The 17,288-nt window shown below is 49.9% G+C and overlaps 1 protein-coding gene across 1 annotated transcript; it reads left to right on the top strand.

Moving 5' to 3' along the window:
- Window positions 1-70: 70 nt before the first annotated feature.
- LOC103888735 (vomeronasal type-2 receptor 116) lies at window positions 71-17,101 on the top strand. The gene is given in 10 exon segments (XM_054539273.2): window positions 71-149; window positions 4,796-4,921; window positions 5,009-5,147; window positions 5,396-5,475; window positions 8,239-9,077; window positions 11,237-11,447; window positions 15,180-15,396; window positions 15,398-15,486; window positions 15,489-15,956; window positions 15,959-17,101. Coding segments are annotated over 10 exon segments (2,367 nt in total). The 3' UTR covers window positions 16,078-17,101.
- The last annotated feature ends 187 nt before the right edge of the window (window positions 17,102-17,288 follow it).

Raw genomic sequence — 17,288 nt, 5'->3', positions numbered from 1 at the left:
CGCCTTGGCAACGGGTCGCGCAGCGTAAGGTTCGCTGCTGAGGGAAGTGGAGAAGGTGGCGGCTGCGGAGATGCGCATGTACGGTGCGGCCGCGGGGCAAAACGAGGGCGTTCCAGACACGCAACCGTTTTATACAGTGTCCAAGAGTAGTATGTTAAAACATTGTTTTTAATATAAATATGTTTAGTACAAGTATGGCCCAGACTAGGATCGCCACACTTAGCAAATAAAAATACAGGACGTCGGCCGGGCGCGGTGACTCACGCCTGTAATCCCAGCACTTTGGGAGGCCGAGGCAGGCGGATCACGAGGTCAGGAGTTCGAGACCAGCCTGACCAATATGGTGAAACCCCGTCTCTACTAAAAATACAAAAATTACCTGGGCGTGGTAGCGCATGCCTGTAATCCCAGCTACTCAGGAGGCTGAGGCAGGAGAATCACTTGAACCCGGAAGGCAGAGGTTGCAGTGAGCCGAGATCGCTCCATTGCACTCCAGTTTTCCAGCCTGGGTGACAGAGCGAGACTCCGTCCCCCCCCCCCCCCACAAAAAAAAGAAAGAAAAAAGAAAGCTCAGTTATATGTAAACTCAAGAAAAACAAGGAGGCCGGGCGCGGTGGGTCACGCGTGTAATCCCAGAACTCGGGAGGCCGAGGCAGGCGGATCACCTGAGGTCGGGTGTTTCAGACCAGCCTGGCCAACATGGTGAAACCCTGTCTCTACTAAAAATACAAAAGTTAGCCAGGCATGGTGGCTCATGCCTGTAATCCCAGCTACTCGGGAGGCTGAGGTAGGAGAATCGCTTGAACTGGGGAAGCTGAGGTTGCAGTGAGCCGAGACCTGCCAACGCACTCCAGCCTTGCCTGGGCAACAGAGACTCTGTCTCAAAAAAAAAAAAAAAGAAAGAAAAAGAAAAACATGGAATTAATATCAATGTGTCCTATATTTCATATACTTTAACGAAACGTTACATAAGTACATTTCATATAAATAAGTTTTAATATTAATATGTCTACAATGTAACCATGTGCCAGAATAGTAGGATTCCACACATACTCGTTTTGTATCTGAAAATCAGGTGGGGGTGAGATCATGATGCAAGGAGGGTCCTCAGCTCTGGGACTGAGCTCAGGGTAGCTGAAGCTGCTCATTGCTGAAGAAGAAGCAGGAGAGTGTGAGCTAAGGAAGGAGAGGAGGACCCACCTCCAGGGGCCTGGGCCTGACCACCATGCATCTGCTGAACAGCTGTTTATTGAGGGCCTATGTGTACCAGGCACTGTTCTGGACACTGGGGTGGGAGCATATCAGTGAGAGGGACTGATAGGGTTTTAGCCCCTTGGAAGCCCATGTTCATGGGGCAAACACCAGTAAACAAAGCAGATGCTTCATGGAAATATAAATACCTAGAAGAAAATAAAACGGGGCCTGGAGATTAAGAGTCCCAGGAGTGGCAGGGAGGGGAGGGGGTGCCTCAGCTGGATAATCAGAGCTGTGCCTCTGCATCTTCTGTTGCTGGTGGCTGGTCCCTGGAATGTTGTGTGTGAATGCCACTTTGTGCAGAAACCACTATGGGAAAACCAAATTAGGGTGCTAAGGGCTTATTATCCTCCTTCTTGAAAATTAGGCACTTGTAATGACATGGTTCATTTTCTTGGTAGCTGAAATTGGCGTGGCCCTTTGGGGCAGTGAAGGCTCATGTGTGCATTTATAACTGCCACCCATTTGGGAAATCTCCCTTGAGAGAACACTGACTTAGTCTGTCTCTAGAGTCCGGATCTAGACACCATCATAGGCCCACCTGGTAACTCTAGATCCATTGGGAGGCAGCCTGGTATCTAGCAGAGGTTTCAGTTTTTTTTGTTTTGTTTTGTTTTGTTTTGTTTTTTTGAAAAAGAGTCTTGCTCTTGTTGCCCAGGCTGGAGTGCAAAGGCGTGATCTTGGCTTACTGCAACCTCCGCCTCTCGGGTTCAAGTGATTCTCCTGCGTAAGCCTCCAGAGTAGCTGGGATTACAGGTGCCCACCACCACACTCAGCTAATTTTTTGTATTTTCAGTAGAGATGGGGTTTTACCATGCTGGCCAGGCTGGTCTCGAACTCCTGACCTCAGGTGATCCACCCGCCTCGGCCTCCTAAAGTGCTGGGATTACAGGCGTGAGCCACCGTGCCTGGCCCAAATTTTTTTTAAGCAGTAGAAATCTTTGTACCAAATTAAATCTTACTCAAAACCCCAATTAAAAAAAAAGTATAAATCAGCTAAAAGCAGAACTGTTATGGGTGCCAGGGGCTAGAAGAAGGGGCAAGGGGAATTCTTTTGGGGGTGATGAAAAGATGCTGAAATTAGATGCTGGTGATGATTGCATAATCCGGAGAATGTACCAAAAACTACTGAACTGTAAAAGGTTTGGCTGGGCACAGTCACTCACACCTGTAATCCAAGCACTTTGGGAGGCTGAGATGGGCAGATCACTTGAGGTCAGGAGTTCAAGACCAGCCTGGCCAACATGGTGAAACCCCGTCTTTACTAAAAAATTTTAAAAATTAGCTGAGCGTGGTGGTGGGTACCTGTAATCCCAGCTACTCTGGAGGCTGAGGCAGGCAAATTGCTTGAACCTGGGACGCAGAGGTTGCAGTGGGTGGAGATTGTGCCATTGCACTCCAGACTGGGCGACAGAGTGAGACTCCATTTCAAAAAAAAAAAAAAAAGAAGGGTGAATTTTATGCTGTGTGAATTATATCTCGATAAAAATGTTATTTCGGCCAGGTGCAATGGCTCACACCTGTAATCCCAGCACTTTGTGGGGCCGAGGTGGGAGAATCCCTTAAGCCCGGGAGTTTGAGACCAGCCTATGCAACATGGCAAAACCCCGTCTCTACAAAAAAATAGAAAAATCAGCCAGGCATGGTGGCTCTTTCTGTAGTCTCAGCTCCTCAGGAGGCTGAGTCAGGAGGATGACTTGAGCCCAGGAGTTCAAGGCTGCAGTGAGCTATGATGCATTGCCACTGCACTCCAGCCTGGGTGACAGAGTGAGACCTCATGTCTAAAAAAAAAAATGCAGAACTGTTTGAGTTGAAGCTATGGGAGAAGACCTAGAATCCCAGTTTAAAGGACCCCTCTTTGAACCTTTCTAAGGAAGACCGCATGTGGCACCCTTACACTCAAAAATCAATTCCAGATGGAACTGGGCTCCATCTCTACAAAACATTTAAACGTTAGCCTGGCATGGTGGCACATGCCTGTAGTCCCAGCTACTTGGGAGGCTGAGGTGGGAGGATTGCTTGAGCCCAGGAGTTTGCCATCCTGGGCGACAGGGTGAGACCTCATCTCTGAAAAGAAAAAAAAAAGAAAAGAAAAAAAAAGCTCACCAAGCCTGCCCCCAGCTTAGAAAGCTACGACCCTCTTACATACATGGGGCTAACCAACGTGAAGAAAAGTCCGATCTGACTAGTGATCAGGGACACACAAATCAAGAACATGGTGAGGTTTTTTGTTGTTGTTGTTGTTTTGTTTGTTTGTTTGTTTTGGAGACAAAGTCTTGCTCTGTCACCCAGGCTAGAGTACAGTGGCACGACCTTGGCTCACTGCAACCTCTGCCTCCCAGGTTCAAGCGATTCTCCTGCCTCAACCTCTCAAGTAGCTCAGACTACAGGCACGTGCCACCACGCCCAGCTAATTTTTGTATTTTTAGTAGAGATGGGATTTCACCATGTTGGCCAGGATGGTCTCAATCTCTTGACCTCGTGATCCACCCGCCTCGGACTCTCAGAGCGCTGGGATTACAGGCGTTAGCCACCACGCCCAGCCTCCTCAGTTCACTTTTTAGTGTGGTATTTTCTCTAAAGTGATAAGGTCTGGAATAATTCACATACCACTAAGTTAATTCTTTTTTTTTTTTTTTTTTTTTTTTTCCTTGAGATGGTGTCTCGCTCTGTTGCCCAGGCTAGAGTGCAGTAGCACGATCTTGGCTTACAGCAACCTCCGCCTCCCAGCTTCAAGTCATTTTCCTGCCTCAGCCTCCTGAGTAGCTGGGACTACAGGCGTGTGCTACTATGCCTGGCTAATTTTTGTATTTTTAGTAGAGATGAGGTTTCACCATGTTGGCCAGGCTGGTCTTGAACTCCTGACCTCAGGTGATCTGCCTGCCCCCGCCTCCCAGTGTGCTGGGATTATGGCATGAGTCACTGCACCTGCCCATATTTTGCTTTTTGCTTACCCGTCCCTTCACCTTGCTTCTGCTTTTACTCAGTTTGCCCTTTATTTAACCTCCAATTCCCTCTATTTTCCTGCCTCACAGCCGCATCTCCTGGGGTTGTGAGCACTATGTTAGGGAGTCACTTTGCAGCCTATCCTCCACCCTCCGCCTGGAACTGGCCTTCCTGACCACAGAAACGCAGCAGCTTAGCCTGGGCCAGCCCTCTGGGGGCTGAACATGCTTTACCCTTGCCTGGGACCCTCTGGGAGCCCCCAGGCAGGAGGTGTTAACCCAGGGCCACTGAAGCTCTGGGGATGTCCCCATCTCCAAACACTGCCAACTGAGGCAGGAGGGCTCAGGCGATTCTTTGCCTCTTGTACCCTCCTGGGGCCTCTCCAAAACCAGTGACCTGGGGACCCTGAGTGCAGCTGCTGCTGGGTTTGCAGAGTCCCTGAGGACACAGTCAGGACTCATCAACCTCCCTCTCTGAAGTCTACAGATGAGGCCTGGGGGCTGTTACCCCTGGCCTGGGCAGAGGCAAAGAAACCACAGGAGGAGGAAGTACAAGTTTTAATGGCCCCGGGTCTGAGTGGCCACTGTTCTCCCAGGGCCTGGATGTCTGGGGCTCCAGCTGTGTCCCCAGCCCCCAGGTCCTGGATTGAGGGGTGAGCTCCCAGATGAAAGCCCCCCATCACTGGTGGAAGCAGCCCACACGGGGGCTGCCGTTGCTGGCTGTCAGCGCACCACAGACATGTTGCTGTGCTCTCTGCTTCCCACCCTTGTGGGATCTCTCTCTGGGGCTGCTGTTTCTGGCCCAACAGGCTGGCGGTTGCCAGGGAAGAGCCCCTGCTTTGACTGTCCAGGGGACGTGGTGGTCAGGGCCAGCTTCTCCATCGTCCACCTGTACAATGTCACCCTGTTTGATTTCACTGCTCCACCAGCTGGCTTGGAGTCTTCAAGGTAAGCAGCTACCAGGGTGTTTGGTGGAGAGCCCCTGAAGGCTGGGGAACCTTCAGGAGTGTCCCTCTAAAGCCTCAGGCAGCGGCTGATTCTCAGAATCCCACCTGGATGGCTGGGACTCGTCCTGTCTGTCTGGATCCTGGTCAGCCCGTCTCACCGGCCCTGCCTTAGCACCTCACTCCATTTTTCCTTCTTGCTTTCTGTCTCTGTCTGAAGCATGGGTTGCTTGCCTCCTCATTGTGCTGCAGCAACTGCACAGGTGAGGCAGAGATTCTCCCCTGTCTTGTCCACCGCCAACCCTTGGCGCTTAGAGCAGTGCCAGGCACAGGTAAGTGTGTTTGTTGAATGAACAAGTGTTTGTGGAATGAACAAATCTCTTCATGAGTTGATCAGCCCAGGGAATTTCTCTTTACCTATGTGTGCCATCACCCATTTCTGTCCCAGTTTCCCAAACTGTCTCTGCAGACAGTTCTTCACATAGTCCCTCCGGTGATTTTTTTCTTTTTTAGAAAATGAATATGTTTACCACTTTATTTTATTTTTGGAGACAGGGTCTGGCTCTGTTGCCCAGGCTGGAGTGCAGTGACTCGATCATAGCTCACTACAGCCTTGACCTCCTAGCTCAAGTGATCCTCCCACCTCAGCTTCTGAGTAGCTGGCACCACAGATGCATGAGACCAGACTCGGCTAATTTTTTAATTTTTAATTTAGTTTTCATTTTCTGTAGAGACAAAGTCTCACGTTGTGACCTAGGCTGGTTTCTAACTCCTGGGTTCAAACAATCCTCCCACCTCAGCCTCCCAAAGTGCTGGGACTACGGGCCAGAGCCACCATGGCTGGCCTGTTTACCTTTATTTAAACATTGCCACAATGTTTTCCAAAGCAACCATTTCATTTTGCATTCTCACCAGACATGCATAAGACTTCCAGTCACTCCACTTGCCATCACTTGATATTGCCAGGTTATTTTTTCTAATTGAGGAATAATAATTGTATATATTATGGGGTACAATATGATGTCTCGATATATGTATACATTATGGAATGATTAAATTGGGCTAATTAACATATCCATCTCCTCACATCCTTATCATTTTTTGCAATGTGAACATTTAAGATATGATCTTTTTGCAGTTTTGAAATATACATTAATTATTGGTAACTACAGTTCGAATCTGGCAGCTCTACCTGTTGCGTCAGCCTTATGGGTCTGTGTAAACCAATCCGACCAGAGCACCTTTCCGTTCAGACCCCATAACCTTGGCATAGCCTATTTCCTTACTACTCTCTGGCGGTAGGAGAATGTTTTACACCCACACAAGGAGTGTGTTAAAGACTCTGATCCAACAGACCCCACAGACTGAGCAGTTTCATCCTGTGCCTCAGCCACAGGTCAGAAGCAAACACAGACACAAAACCTCGTTGACCCCGATTTCATAGAACTTTATCTTCCGGGGCACGAAGAGTAGTCTCTTCATTGGCAAATCGACAAGCAGGCAAAAACTGACAAAGATCATAGCGTGGCCTAACAACACAAATAGGTTCCGAGTCATTGCCGCTGCCAGTGAAGAATCGTCCATCCACGCTGGGCGAACTGGAACTAGAATCCGAACCCCAGGCCCGGCATGGTGGCTCCAGCCTGTAACCCCGGAGTTGTCGGCGCTGTGGAAACCGGAACTAGAGTCCGAATCCCAGGCCGCGCACCGTGGCTCCAGCCTGTAGTCCCAGAGTTGTCGGCGCTGTGCAAACCGGAACTAGAATCGGATCCCCAGGCCTGCTGAGGCAGGAGGATCACTTGATCCCAGGAGTTTAAGACCAGGCTGGGAAACATAGTGAGACCCCATCTCTACAAAATAATTTTTTTTAACTAGGGGTGGCGGGCAGTGCACATCTGTGGTCCCCTGAGGCAGGAAGATCTCTTGAGCCCAGTAGGTGGAGGATGTAGTAAGCTGTGCTCCTGCCACTGCACTCTAGCTTGGGTGACAGTGAAACCCTGTCTCAAAAAAAACAACAAAAACCCAGCTTGACAAAGAAGCAGAAACATAAGTTTGAAGTGGGCAAAACGAGAGGAATGAACATTAAGTTCAATTATTCCTTGGGGCTGGGTGCTGCGGCTCACAACTGTAATCCCAGCACTCTGGGAGGCTGTGGCAGGCTGATCACCTGAGGTCAGGAGTTCAAGACCAGCCTGGCCTCAAGTGATCTGCTCACTTCTACCTCCCAAGGTGCTGGGATTACAGGTATGAGCCACCACATCTGGCCTTCTTCTTTCTTCCTTTCCTTTTCTCCTTTTTTTTTCTTTCTGTGCCTGCTTGGCTTGCTCTCTCTCCCCTCCCTCCCTCCTCCATCCCTCCCTCCTTCCCTTACTGCCTGCCTTCCCTCCTTTCTCTGTCTCTCTGTCTGTCTGTCTCTCTGTCTGACTCTGTCTCTCTCTGTCTCTGTCTCTCTTTCTCTCTCTCTGTCTCTCTGTGTCTCTCTCTGTGTGTGTCTCTCTGTGTCTCTGTCTCTCTCTCTCTGTATCTCTTTCTCTGTGTGTGTGTCTCTCTCTCTGTGTCTCTTTCTCTGTGTGTGTGTCTCTCTCTCTCCATGTCTTTTTAGAACAGGGGTCTTACTGTGTTGCCCAGGCTGGTCTCGACCTCCTGGGCTCTAGCAGTCCTCCCAACTTGGCCTCCCAAAGCACTGCGATATACGTGAGCCACCATGCCCAGCCTTATGTGGGACTTTTTTTTTTGAGACGGAGTCTCATTCTGTCACCCAGGCTAAGGTGCAGTGGCGCGATTTCAGCTCACTGCAACCTCTGCCTCCCGGTTCAAGTGATTCTCCTGCCACAGCCTACCAAGTAGCTGGGATTACAGGCACCCACCATCATGCCTGGATAATTTTTGTATTTTTAGTAGAGATGGGGTTTCACTTTGTTGGCCAGGCTGGTCTTGAACTCCTGACCTCAAGTGATCTGCCCGCCTCGGCCTCTCAGTGCTGTGATTATAGGTGTGAGCTTTCAGTGACAAAATTGGGGGACCCACCCAGGGCCACCAGGGACGTATGGGTCAACCTGGCTTTCTTTGAACCTGGTGGTCAGCAGGTGCCTGAGCTCCTGCTCCTCACCCCTCCCCATTGCCCTGGCCTCTTCCCGCACAGGTCAGTCCCTCCTCCACACTGGCCAGCCTCAGCGACAAGACCCAGTTCCCATCCTTCCTTTGGACCCTGCTCAATCACCTCACGACCACCCACGCAGTGGTGCAGCTGGTGCTTCACTTCCGATGGTCTTGGGTGGGCGTCCTGGCGCAGGGGGATGACTTTGAGCTGCAGAACAGCTCTCTGGTCGTCCAGGAGCTGGGCCAGGCTGGGGTCTGTATCGAGTTCCAACTCCACATCCCCACCCGGGCGTCCCTGAAGATGAAAAACATCATCCGGCAGATGGAGAGCTGTACGGCCACCATCATCCTGGTCTTCCTTAACAGCTAGCACTTCCGACTCATCCTGCAGTGCCTGGCAGGCTGACGCATCCTGGGCCAGGTCTGTGTCAGCTGGGACACTCTGCACATGGCGCTGGCCCTGACCGTGCCAGTGCCTTCTGGGTCCTGCAGGGCTCATTCAGTCTCCTGCTTTGCAACAGCCAGCCCCCCGACTTCCCTACGCCCTGCCAGGACCCCAGAAATGTTCATATGGAGATTCTGGGAGGTCACCTTCAAGTGCACATGGCCCCATAGGAGCTGGGGGCCAGCAGGGAAAAGCACAGCAGCTGTGGGAGTCCAGTTCTGCTCAGGAAATGAGAGTCTGAGGGTCGACCACTACCCTTTCCAGAAGGAGAGTAAAGTACACATCACCTACACAGCGTTCTACACCATTGCCCAGGCCCTGCAGGCTCTGGCAGGCTGCAAGCATGGGGACCAGGGGTGTGCTGATGCCTGGGACTTCCATCCCTGGCTGGTGAGAGGCGAACGTGTGGAGTGGGGCTGAGCATGGTGGCTCACGCCTGTAGTCCCAATACTTTGGGAGACCAATGTAGGAGGATCACTCGAGCCCAGGAGTTCAAGATCAGCCAGGGAAACACAGTAAGACATTGAATCTATAAAAAATTTTTTAAATCAGCCAAGCGTGGGCCGGGCACGGTGGCTCACGCCTGTAACCCCCACACTTTGGGAGGCAGAGGCAGGTGGATTACGAGGTCAGGAGATTTTGAGACCATCCTGGCTAACACAGTGAAACCCCATCTCTACTAAAAATACAAAAAATTAGCCAGGCGTGGTGGTGGGCGCCTGTAGTCCCAGCTACTCAGGAGGCTGAGGTAGGAGAATTCCTTCAACCTGGGAGGCAGAGCTTGCAGTGAGCCGAGATTACACCACTGCACTCCAGCCTGGGCGACAGAGCGAGACTCTGTCTTTAAAAAAAAAAACAAAAAACAGGCGTGATGGTGCACGCCTGTAGTCACAACTCCTTGGAAGGCTCAGGTGTGAGGATCGCTTGAGCCCAGGAGGTCAAGGCTACAGCAAGCCACGATGGTGCCACTGCACTCCAGCCAGGGCAACAGAGCAAGACCTTGTCTCAAAAACAAAGTGTGGAGTAGATGATTCAGGGAAGGGCAGACAGCAGGAAACTCACTTGGTCTCCTATCGGGGGAGGACAGGGGCAGTGCTCCTCAGTGAGGATATCTTGTGTTCACAGCCCTGAGCCACATCTTAGCAGGAGCACTGGACGAAGAATTTTTTTTTTTTTTTTCTGAGACGGAGGTTTGCTCTGTCCAGGCTGGAGTGCAATGGTGTGATCTCAGCTAACTGCAACCTTTGCCTCCTGGGTTCAAGCAATTCTTCTGCCTCAGCCTCCCAAGTAGCTGGGATTACAGGCATGTGCCATCACGCCTGGCTAATTTTGTATTTTTAGTAGAGATGGGGTTTCACCATGTTGGTCAGGCTAGTCTTGAATTCCTGACCTCAGATGATTTGCCCACCTTGGCCTCCCAAAGTGCTAGGATTACAGGCATGAGCCACCGTGCTGGGCTGAGGAATTTTTCGTTTCGTTTTGTGTTAAGACAGCGTTTTGCTCTGTTGTTCAAGCTGGAGTACAGTGATGCGTTCACAGCTCACTGCAGTCTCAACCTCCTGGGCTCAAGCGATCCTTCAGCCTCCTGAGTAGCTGGGACTACAAGCATGCACCACCACGCCCAGCTAATTTTTGTATTTTCGCCATGATGCTCAGGCTGGTCTCAAACTTCTGGGCTCAAGCGATCTGCCCACTTTGGGATTAGTGCTGGGATCACAGGCATGAGCTACCATGCCTGGCCAGGATGAGGAGTCTTAAGTCCATACTAGCTTTGTGACTGAGGGATCAGGATGTCTAGGTGTTCAGGGACCGACTTGTGTAGGTCCTGCCAGGATTTTACTCCACTTGGAGTGTGATGGGAAGGCCAAGGAGGAAGTGTTTGCTCAGATGGAATCCCTGGAGCAAGGGCCACACTGTGGCTTTTGTGCGTTCCTTCCTCCATGGAAAAAAAATTCTTAATTCAATTTTACCATTGCCTTGGTATAAAGATGAATATATCCTGGGCTGGACTCATTACTATATGTTCATTATTACTTTTTTTTTGAGACAGAGTCTTGCTCTGTCGCCCAGGCTGGAGTGTAGTGGCATGATCTTGGCTCACTGCAACCTCCACCTCCCGGGTTCAAGTGACTCTTCTGCCTCAGCTTCCTGAGTGGCTGGGATTACAGGCGTGAGCCACCACGCCTGGCTAATTTTTGTATTTTTAGTAGGGACGGCGTTTCACCATATTGGTCAGACTGGTCTTGAGCTCCTGACCTCGTGATCCGCCTGCCTCGGCCTCCCAAAGTGCTGGGACCACAGGCTTGAGCCACTGTGCATGGCCCATTAATTACTTTTTAATTTTTTTCTTTGCTTTTACAAGCAGTTAACATTAGAACATTTTCATGGGCCCCTGCAAATATCACAGCCCTGGGTCTCCCGTGCCTCATGGATACATTGGCCCTGTCTGAGGCAGCCCCTGCTCACCACAGTGGCTGAGGGCCTGATGCATTTTGCACAGGCCCTGGGACTGGCCCTGTCCATCTACAGTGTCATCCATCCTTCCCCAGCTGCTTCATCCTCTCAGGAACGTGCATTTCAAGACCCCCGATGGGACAGAGATCATGTTTGATGCCAGCGGAGATTTGATTACAGAATTTGACGTTGTCCATGGACAGAAGACCACTGAGGGCCAATTCCACTTTGTCTACATAGGCATAATCAACCCGCGAGCCCCTCTGGGAGACAGAATCACAGTGCATTTGACGAAGGAGGACCTCTAGGTGAGTTTCCAGGGTGCAGAAATGATCCCAGTTCTGGTGTATTCGAGTCAGAGGGAAGTACAGAGGCCAGCGGTGTCCCTATTTGGTACATGAAGTTGGTGCAGCTCTAAATTAGACCAGTCATAACTCAGCTATGCTGTTTAGGGATACTGAGTCCTTCTCTGAGTGAGGAAAGGCATTTACTCACCACCCAAAATGAAAGTATTAGAGTCACACAAGCTGAATTAGAGTCTACATCAGGAGTTTTTTCTGTAGTATTTTTCAGTGTGTCAGTATTCCAGGATCTGCCCAGTGAAGGTCAATAGTTTACCTGGGAATACACTTTGCCAAACACATAGAAACAATGCTTATCACTGGCTTGCTGTCAGTAAATATGTGGGTAAATCTCTGTTCGAGGCTCTCAGCTTTGAAGGCTGTGAGATCCCTGATTTCCCACTCCACACCTCTATATTTCTGTGTGTGTGTCTTTAATTCCTCTAGCACCGCTGGGTTAGGGTCTCCCCGACTGAGCTGGTCTCAGCACTTATTATTAACAGTGGCTGAAAGAGAAAGAATGAATAAAGGTCATTATTATTAGGTAAATGTTTTATTGAAATATATAGACAAATGTATAGATCGTAAGCGTGCAGCCCAATGAATTCTCACCTGGCAAACATTCCGTGTCCCTGGTCCTCTCATCAAGAAACAGAGCACAACCTGGCCCCCCCAGAAGCTTTCATACCCCTCCCAGCCATTGTCTTCTCCCTGCGACCCATCCACCGCCCTGACTTCTATTGGTGTCAATGGGTTTTGCTTGATTTTTAAATGTCCTATAAGTGGAATCACACAGTGAATGTTCTTTTGTGTCTTGCTTTTTCCTCCCAGTTGTTTGTGAGATTCATCCTAGTGGTGGTTTTGTGTGGTTGTGGCTTTCTTGTTCTAATGACTGGTGGGATCCCATTGTGTGGACGCACCACGGCTTCTTCATCCACTCCAGCAGGGATGGGGGATTTGAGAAGCCTGCTGATCAGCGGCTGCAATGAGCAGTGTCTCATTGTTGTGTCTTTTGGGGACATACAGGTGAATTTCTGTTGGGTGTGGCATTGCTGGGCCACAGGTAGACATACCTGCAGCTTTTCTTTTTTTCTTTTTTTGAGAAGAGGTCTCACTCTGTCGCCCAGGCTGGAGTGCAGTGGTGTGAACATGGTTCACTGCAGCCTTGATCACCTGGGCTCAAGAGATCCTCCCACCTCAGCCTCCCGAGTAGCTGGGACTACACATGCATGCCACCCCACCATGCTTGGCTAATTTTTAAAAAAATTATTTTTGTAGAGACAGGGACTCATTATGTTGCCCAGGCTGTTCTTGAACCCTTGAGCTCAAGCAATCCTCCTGCCTCAGCTTCCCAAAGTGCAGGGATTATAGGCCTGAGGCACCATGCCAGGCCATAGCTGTGGCTTTAACAGACACTGGTGGTGGTTCCAGTTCACACTCCCACTGTGAGCATAGGCAATGCCCAGTTGCTCCCTGCATTAGTTTCTATAGCTGCTGTAACAAATTACCACAAGGGTATGAAACAAAGCACATTTCTTATCTCACAGTTTTTATGGTTCAAAAGTCCGAGTGCAGCCGAGTGTGGTGGCTCAGACCTGTAATCCCAGCACTTTGAGAGGCCAAGGTGGGAGGATCGCTTGAGCCCAGGAGTTCAAGACCAGCCTGGGCAACAGGGTGAGGCCCCTGTCTTTACAAAAACAATAATAAAAAAAATTAGCTGGGTGTGGTGGTGCATGCCTGTAGTCCCGGCTACTCGGGAGGCTGAGGGGGAAGATGGGAAGATGGCTTTACCTGGGAGGTGGAGGTTGCAGTGAGCTGTGATCAAGCCACTGCATTCCAGCCTGGGTGTCAAGAGTGAGACCCTGTCTCAAACAACAAAACAAAAAGAGCAGTTGTTGTTACTACTTGGAAAAAATTAACCATTTAAAAAAAACATGCAAACATGTATACGGGCTGTGTATTTTTCCTTGTGCCTCAGGATCTAACGTGGCCCATCCCATCACTGGTATCTCAAAATTATAAATCAGTGTGGGGGAAAGAAAGAGATTAGACTGTTACTGTGACTATGTAGAAAAAGGAAGACATAAGAAACTCCATTTTGATCTGTACTAAGAAAAATTCTTCTGCCTTGAGATGCTGTTAATCTGTAACCCTAGCCCCAACCCTGTGCTCACAGAAACATGTGCTGTATTGACTCAAGGTTTAATGGAGTAGGGCTGTGCAGGATGTGCTTTGTGAAAAATGTGTTCGCAGGCAATATGCTTGTTAAAAGTCATCGCCATTCTGCAGTCTTGAGTACCCAGAGACACAATGCACTGTGGAAGGCCGCAGGGACCTCTGCCCAAGAAAGCCTGGGTATTGTCCAAGGTTTGCCTGCCTGAGACAGCCTGAGATGTGGCCTCGTGGGAAGGGAAAGACCTTACCATCCCCCAGCCCAACACCTGTAAAGGGTCTGTGCTGAGGAGGATTAGTGAAAGAGGAAGGCCTCTTTGCACTTGAGATAAGAGGAAAGCATCTGTCTCCTGCTCCTCATCCCTGGGAATGGAATGTCTCGGTATAAAACCTGATCGTACATTCTATTTACTGGGATAGGAGAAAACCGTCTTATTGCTGGAGGTGAGACATGCTGGCAGCAGTACTGCTCTTTACTGCACTGAGATGTTTGTGTAAAGTCAAACATAAATCTGGCCTATGTGCACATCCAGGTGTGATACCGTACCTTGTTTTAATATGAATACTCTCCCTTAGCTGAGAAAACTGGATGGACTCCATTTGGCTCCTTCATTTGGAAGACATCAAGGGCTCGTTACCCATTCCCTTCCTCAAGGACTTAACTTGTGCAAGCTGACTCTCAGCGTATCAAAGAGTGCAATTAACTGATAAGGTACTGTGGCAGGCTATGTCTGCACTTCCCAGGAATTCGCTCGGGTGATAGTACCCTAAAGCCCCCGCATTTGTGTCCGGCAGATAGCACCCAGAGCCCCCGCACCTATCACCTTGTGATGAATTTAAAGCCCCTGTACCTGGAACTGTTTGTTTTCCTGTAACCATTTGTCTTTTTAACTTTTTTTGCCTGTTTTACTTCTGTAAGGTTGCTACAGCTAGGTTCCCCCTCCTCTAAACCAAAGTATAAAAGAAAATCTAGCCCCTTCTTCGGGGCTGAGAGAATTTTGAGCACTAGCCATCTCGGTCACCAGCTGATAAAGGACTCCTGAATTAGTCTCAAAGTGTGGCGTTTCTCTATAACTCGCTTGGTTACATCACAGGCACAGCACCTTTCCTTAAACTTATTTATGACACAGAGTCCTTTGCTCACGTTTTCCTGCTGACCCTCTCCCCACCATTACCCTGTAGTCCTGCCACATCCCCCTTGCCAAGATAGTAGAGACAGTGATCAATAAATACTGAGGGAACTCAGAGACCAGTGCCTGTGTGGGACCTCTGTATGCTGAGTGCCGGTCCCCTGAGCCCACTTTTCTTCCTCTATACTTTGTCTCTGTGTCTTATTTCTTTTCTCAGTCTCTTGTCTCCACCTTGCGAGAAATACCCACAGGTGTGGAGGGGCAGGCCCCCTTCAATCAGTAATGAATAGATGTGAAACGCTGGTAAGGCTGGTTTAGTGCATAGGGAGCCTTCCTTCACATGGCTGGTGTCATTATGATCCTGTGGCAGACACAGGGATGTGTGTCTCCCACAGGTACGAAGAGATGTCTTCTGTGCCCAGAGAAGCAGCACTCGAGCTGCACCAGAGATGGCTGCCTGCCCAGGATAGAGACCTTCCTGGCCTTTGACGACCCCCTGGGACTCACGCTGGCCAGCCTGGCAGTGCTAGTCCTCAGACTGTTCCTGAAGCACCGAGACACACCTGTGGTCAGGGCCAACAACAGAGCTCTCAGCTACATGCTGCTCATCTCCCTGTGCCCTCTGTCCCTTGCCCTTCCTTGGTTGTCCCACAGCTGCCACCTGCCTCCTCTACCAGACCACAATTGCTGTTGTGTCCACCATAGCAAGACCCTCACTGTGGTCTTGGCCTTCAGGGTCACCAAGCCAGGGGACAGGGTCTGGGTGTGCCTGGGACCTGGCGCTTCCACCTCAGTGGTCCTTGCTGCTTCCTTGTTGCAGGTTGTTCTCTGTGGCATCTGGCTGGGCACTTCCCCACCACTCCCAGACGGGGACATGGCCTCAGAGCCCAGCCACATTGTCATCCAGTGCTGAGAGGGCTCTGCTGTCGCTTTGTCCTGTGTGCTGGGCTACCTGGGCCTCCTGGCTGGGGCCACCTTCTTTGTGGCCTTCCTGGCCAGGGGTCTGCCAGACGCCTTCAACGAGTCCAAGTTCCTCACCTTCAGCATGCTGCTTTTCTGCAGCTTCTGGACAACCTTCCTGCCCCTGTACCACGGCACACAGGGCAAGTCCACTGTGGCCGTGGAGATCTTTTCCATCCTGGCTTCCATGGCAGGGCTGCTGGGTAGCATCTTCGTCCCAAGTGCTACATCATCCTGCTAAAGCCCGAGCGGAATGCCCCAGACTGGGTGAGGCAAGGACACCGGGATCGGTGGGAAAGGTGGAGCCAGGAGCTCCTCAGACCTGCGCCATAAACCCACGTGAGCCAGGCCTTGTTGAAGATATCAGGGCCCCTGATTTGAGCTCTGGGCTTCTGTGTGGATTAAAAGAGAATTAAAGGATGGGCATGGTGGCTCACGACTGTAATCCTACCACTTCGGGAGGCCGAGATGGGTAGATCACTTGAGGTCAGGAGTTCAAGACCAGCCTGGCCAACATGGTGAAACCCTGTCTCTACTCAAAATACAAAAATTAGCCAGGTGTGGTGGTGTGCACCTGTAATCCCAGCTACTTGGGAGGCTGAGGCAGGAGAATCACTTGAACCTGGGTGGCAGAGGTTGCAGTGAGCCAAGATCATGCCATTGCACTCCAGCCTGGGTGACAGAGCAAGACTCCGTCTCAAAAAAAAAGAATAAATAAAATTCAACAATAAGAAAACAACCAATTTCAACCACTTTTTTTTAAAGCCAAGCAAAACATTTGAACACAGTTCACCAAAAAAGATATGCAAATGGCAAGGAAGCATATGAAAAGATGTTTAACGTTAGTAATTAGGGAAATCAAAATAAAACTACAGTGCATTACCAATACACACCTATTAGAATTGCAAAAAATAAACCATACCGTGTTGCCAAGGATATGGAGGAATTACAACTCTTATACAGTCATTGACCTACATGACTTAGAATGGTTCAACTTATGATTTTTCAAAATTATGATGGTACACAAGCTATACAAATTCAGTACTCTCCTCAACTTGATGGATTTATTTGGGTATTGTAAATCATTTGATTCATGATATTTTCAATTTACCATGGGCTTATTTGGACCTAACCCTATCGTAGTTCAGGAGCATCTGTGCATTGCTGGTGGGAATGTGAAATGGTACAAACACTTTGGAAAACAAATGGACGGTTTCTTAAAATGTTGAACTTTTGGGGGACATGGTGGCTCACGCCTGTAATCCCAGCACTTTGGGAGGCCGAGGCAGACGGATCACGAGGTCAGGAGATTGAGACCATCCTGGCTAACACGGTGAAACCCTATCTCTACTAAAACGAAAAAATTAGCTGGGTGTGGTGGCGGACGCCTGTAGTCCCAGCTACTCGGGAGGCTGAGGCAGGAGAATGGTGTGAACCCGGGAGGCGGAGGTTGCAGTGAGCCGAGATCGCGCCACTGCACTCCAGTCTGGGCGACAGAGCGAGACTCCATCTCAAAAAAAAAAAAGTTGAACTTTCATTTCCTA

This window comes from Pongo abelii, chromosome 20 (assembly GCF_028885655.2).
Source record: "Pongo abelii isolate AG06213 chromosome 20, NHGRI_mPonAbe1-v2.0_pri, whole genome shotgun sequence".
Taxonomy (NCBI): Eukaryota; Metazoa; Chordata; class Mammalia; order Primates; family Hominidae; genus Pongo; species Pongo abelii.
Note: the sequence above shows the minus strand (reverse complement) of the source record. Positions and strands in the feature narration are given on the sequence as shown.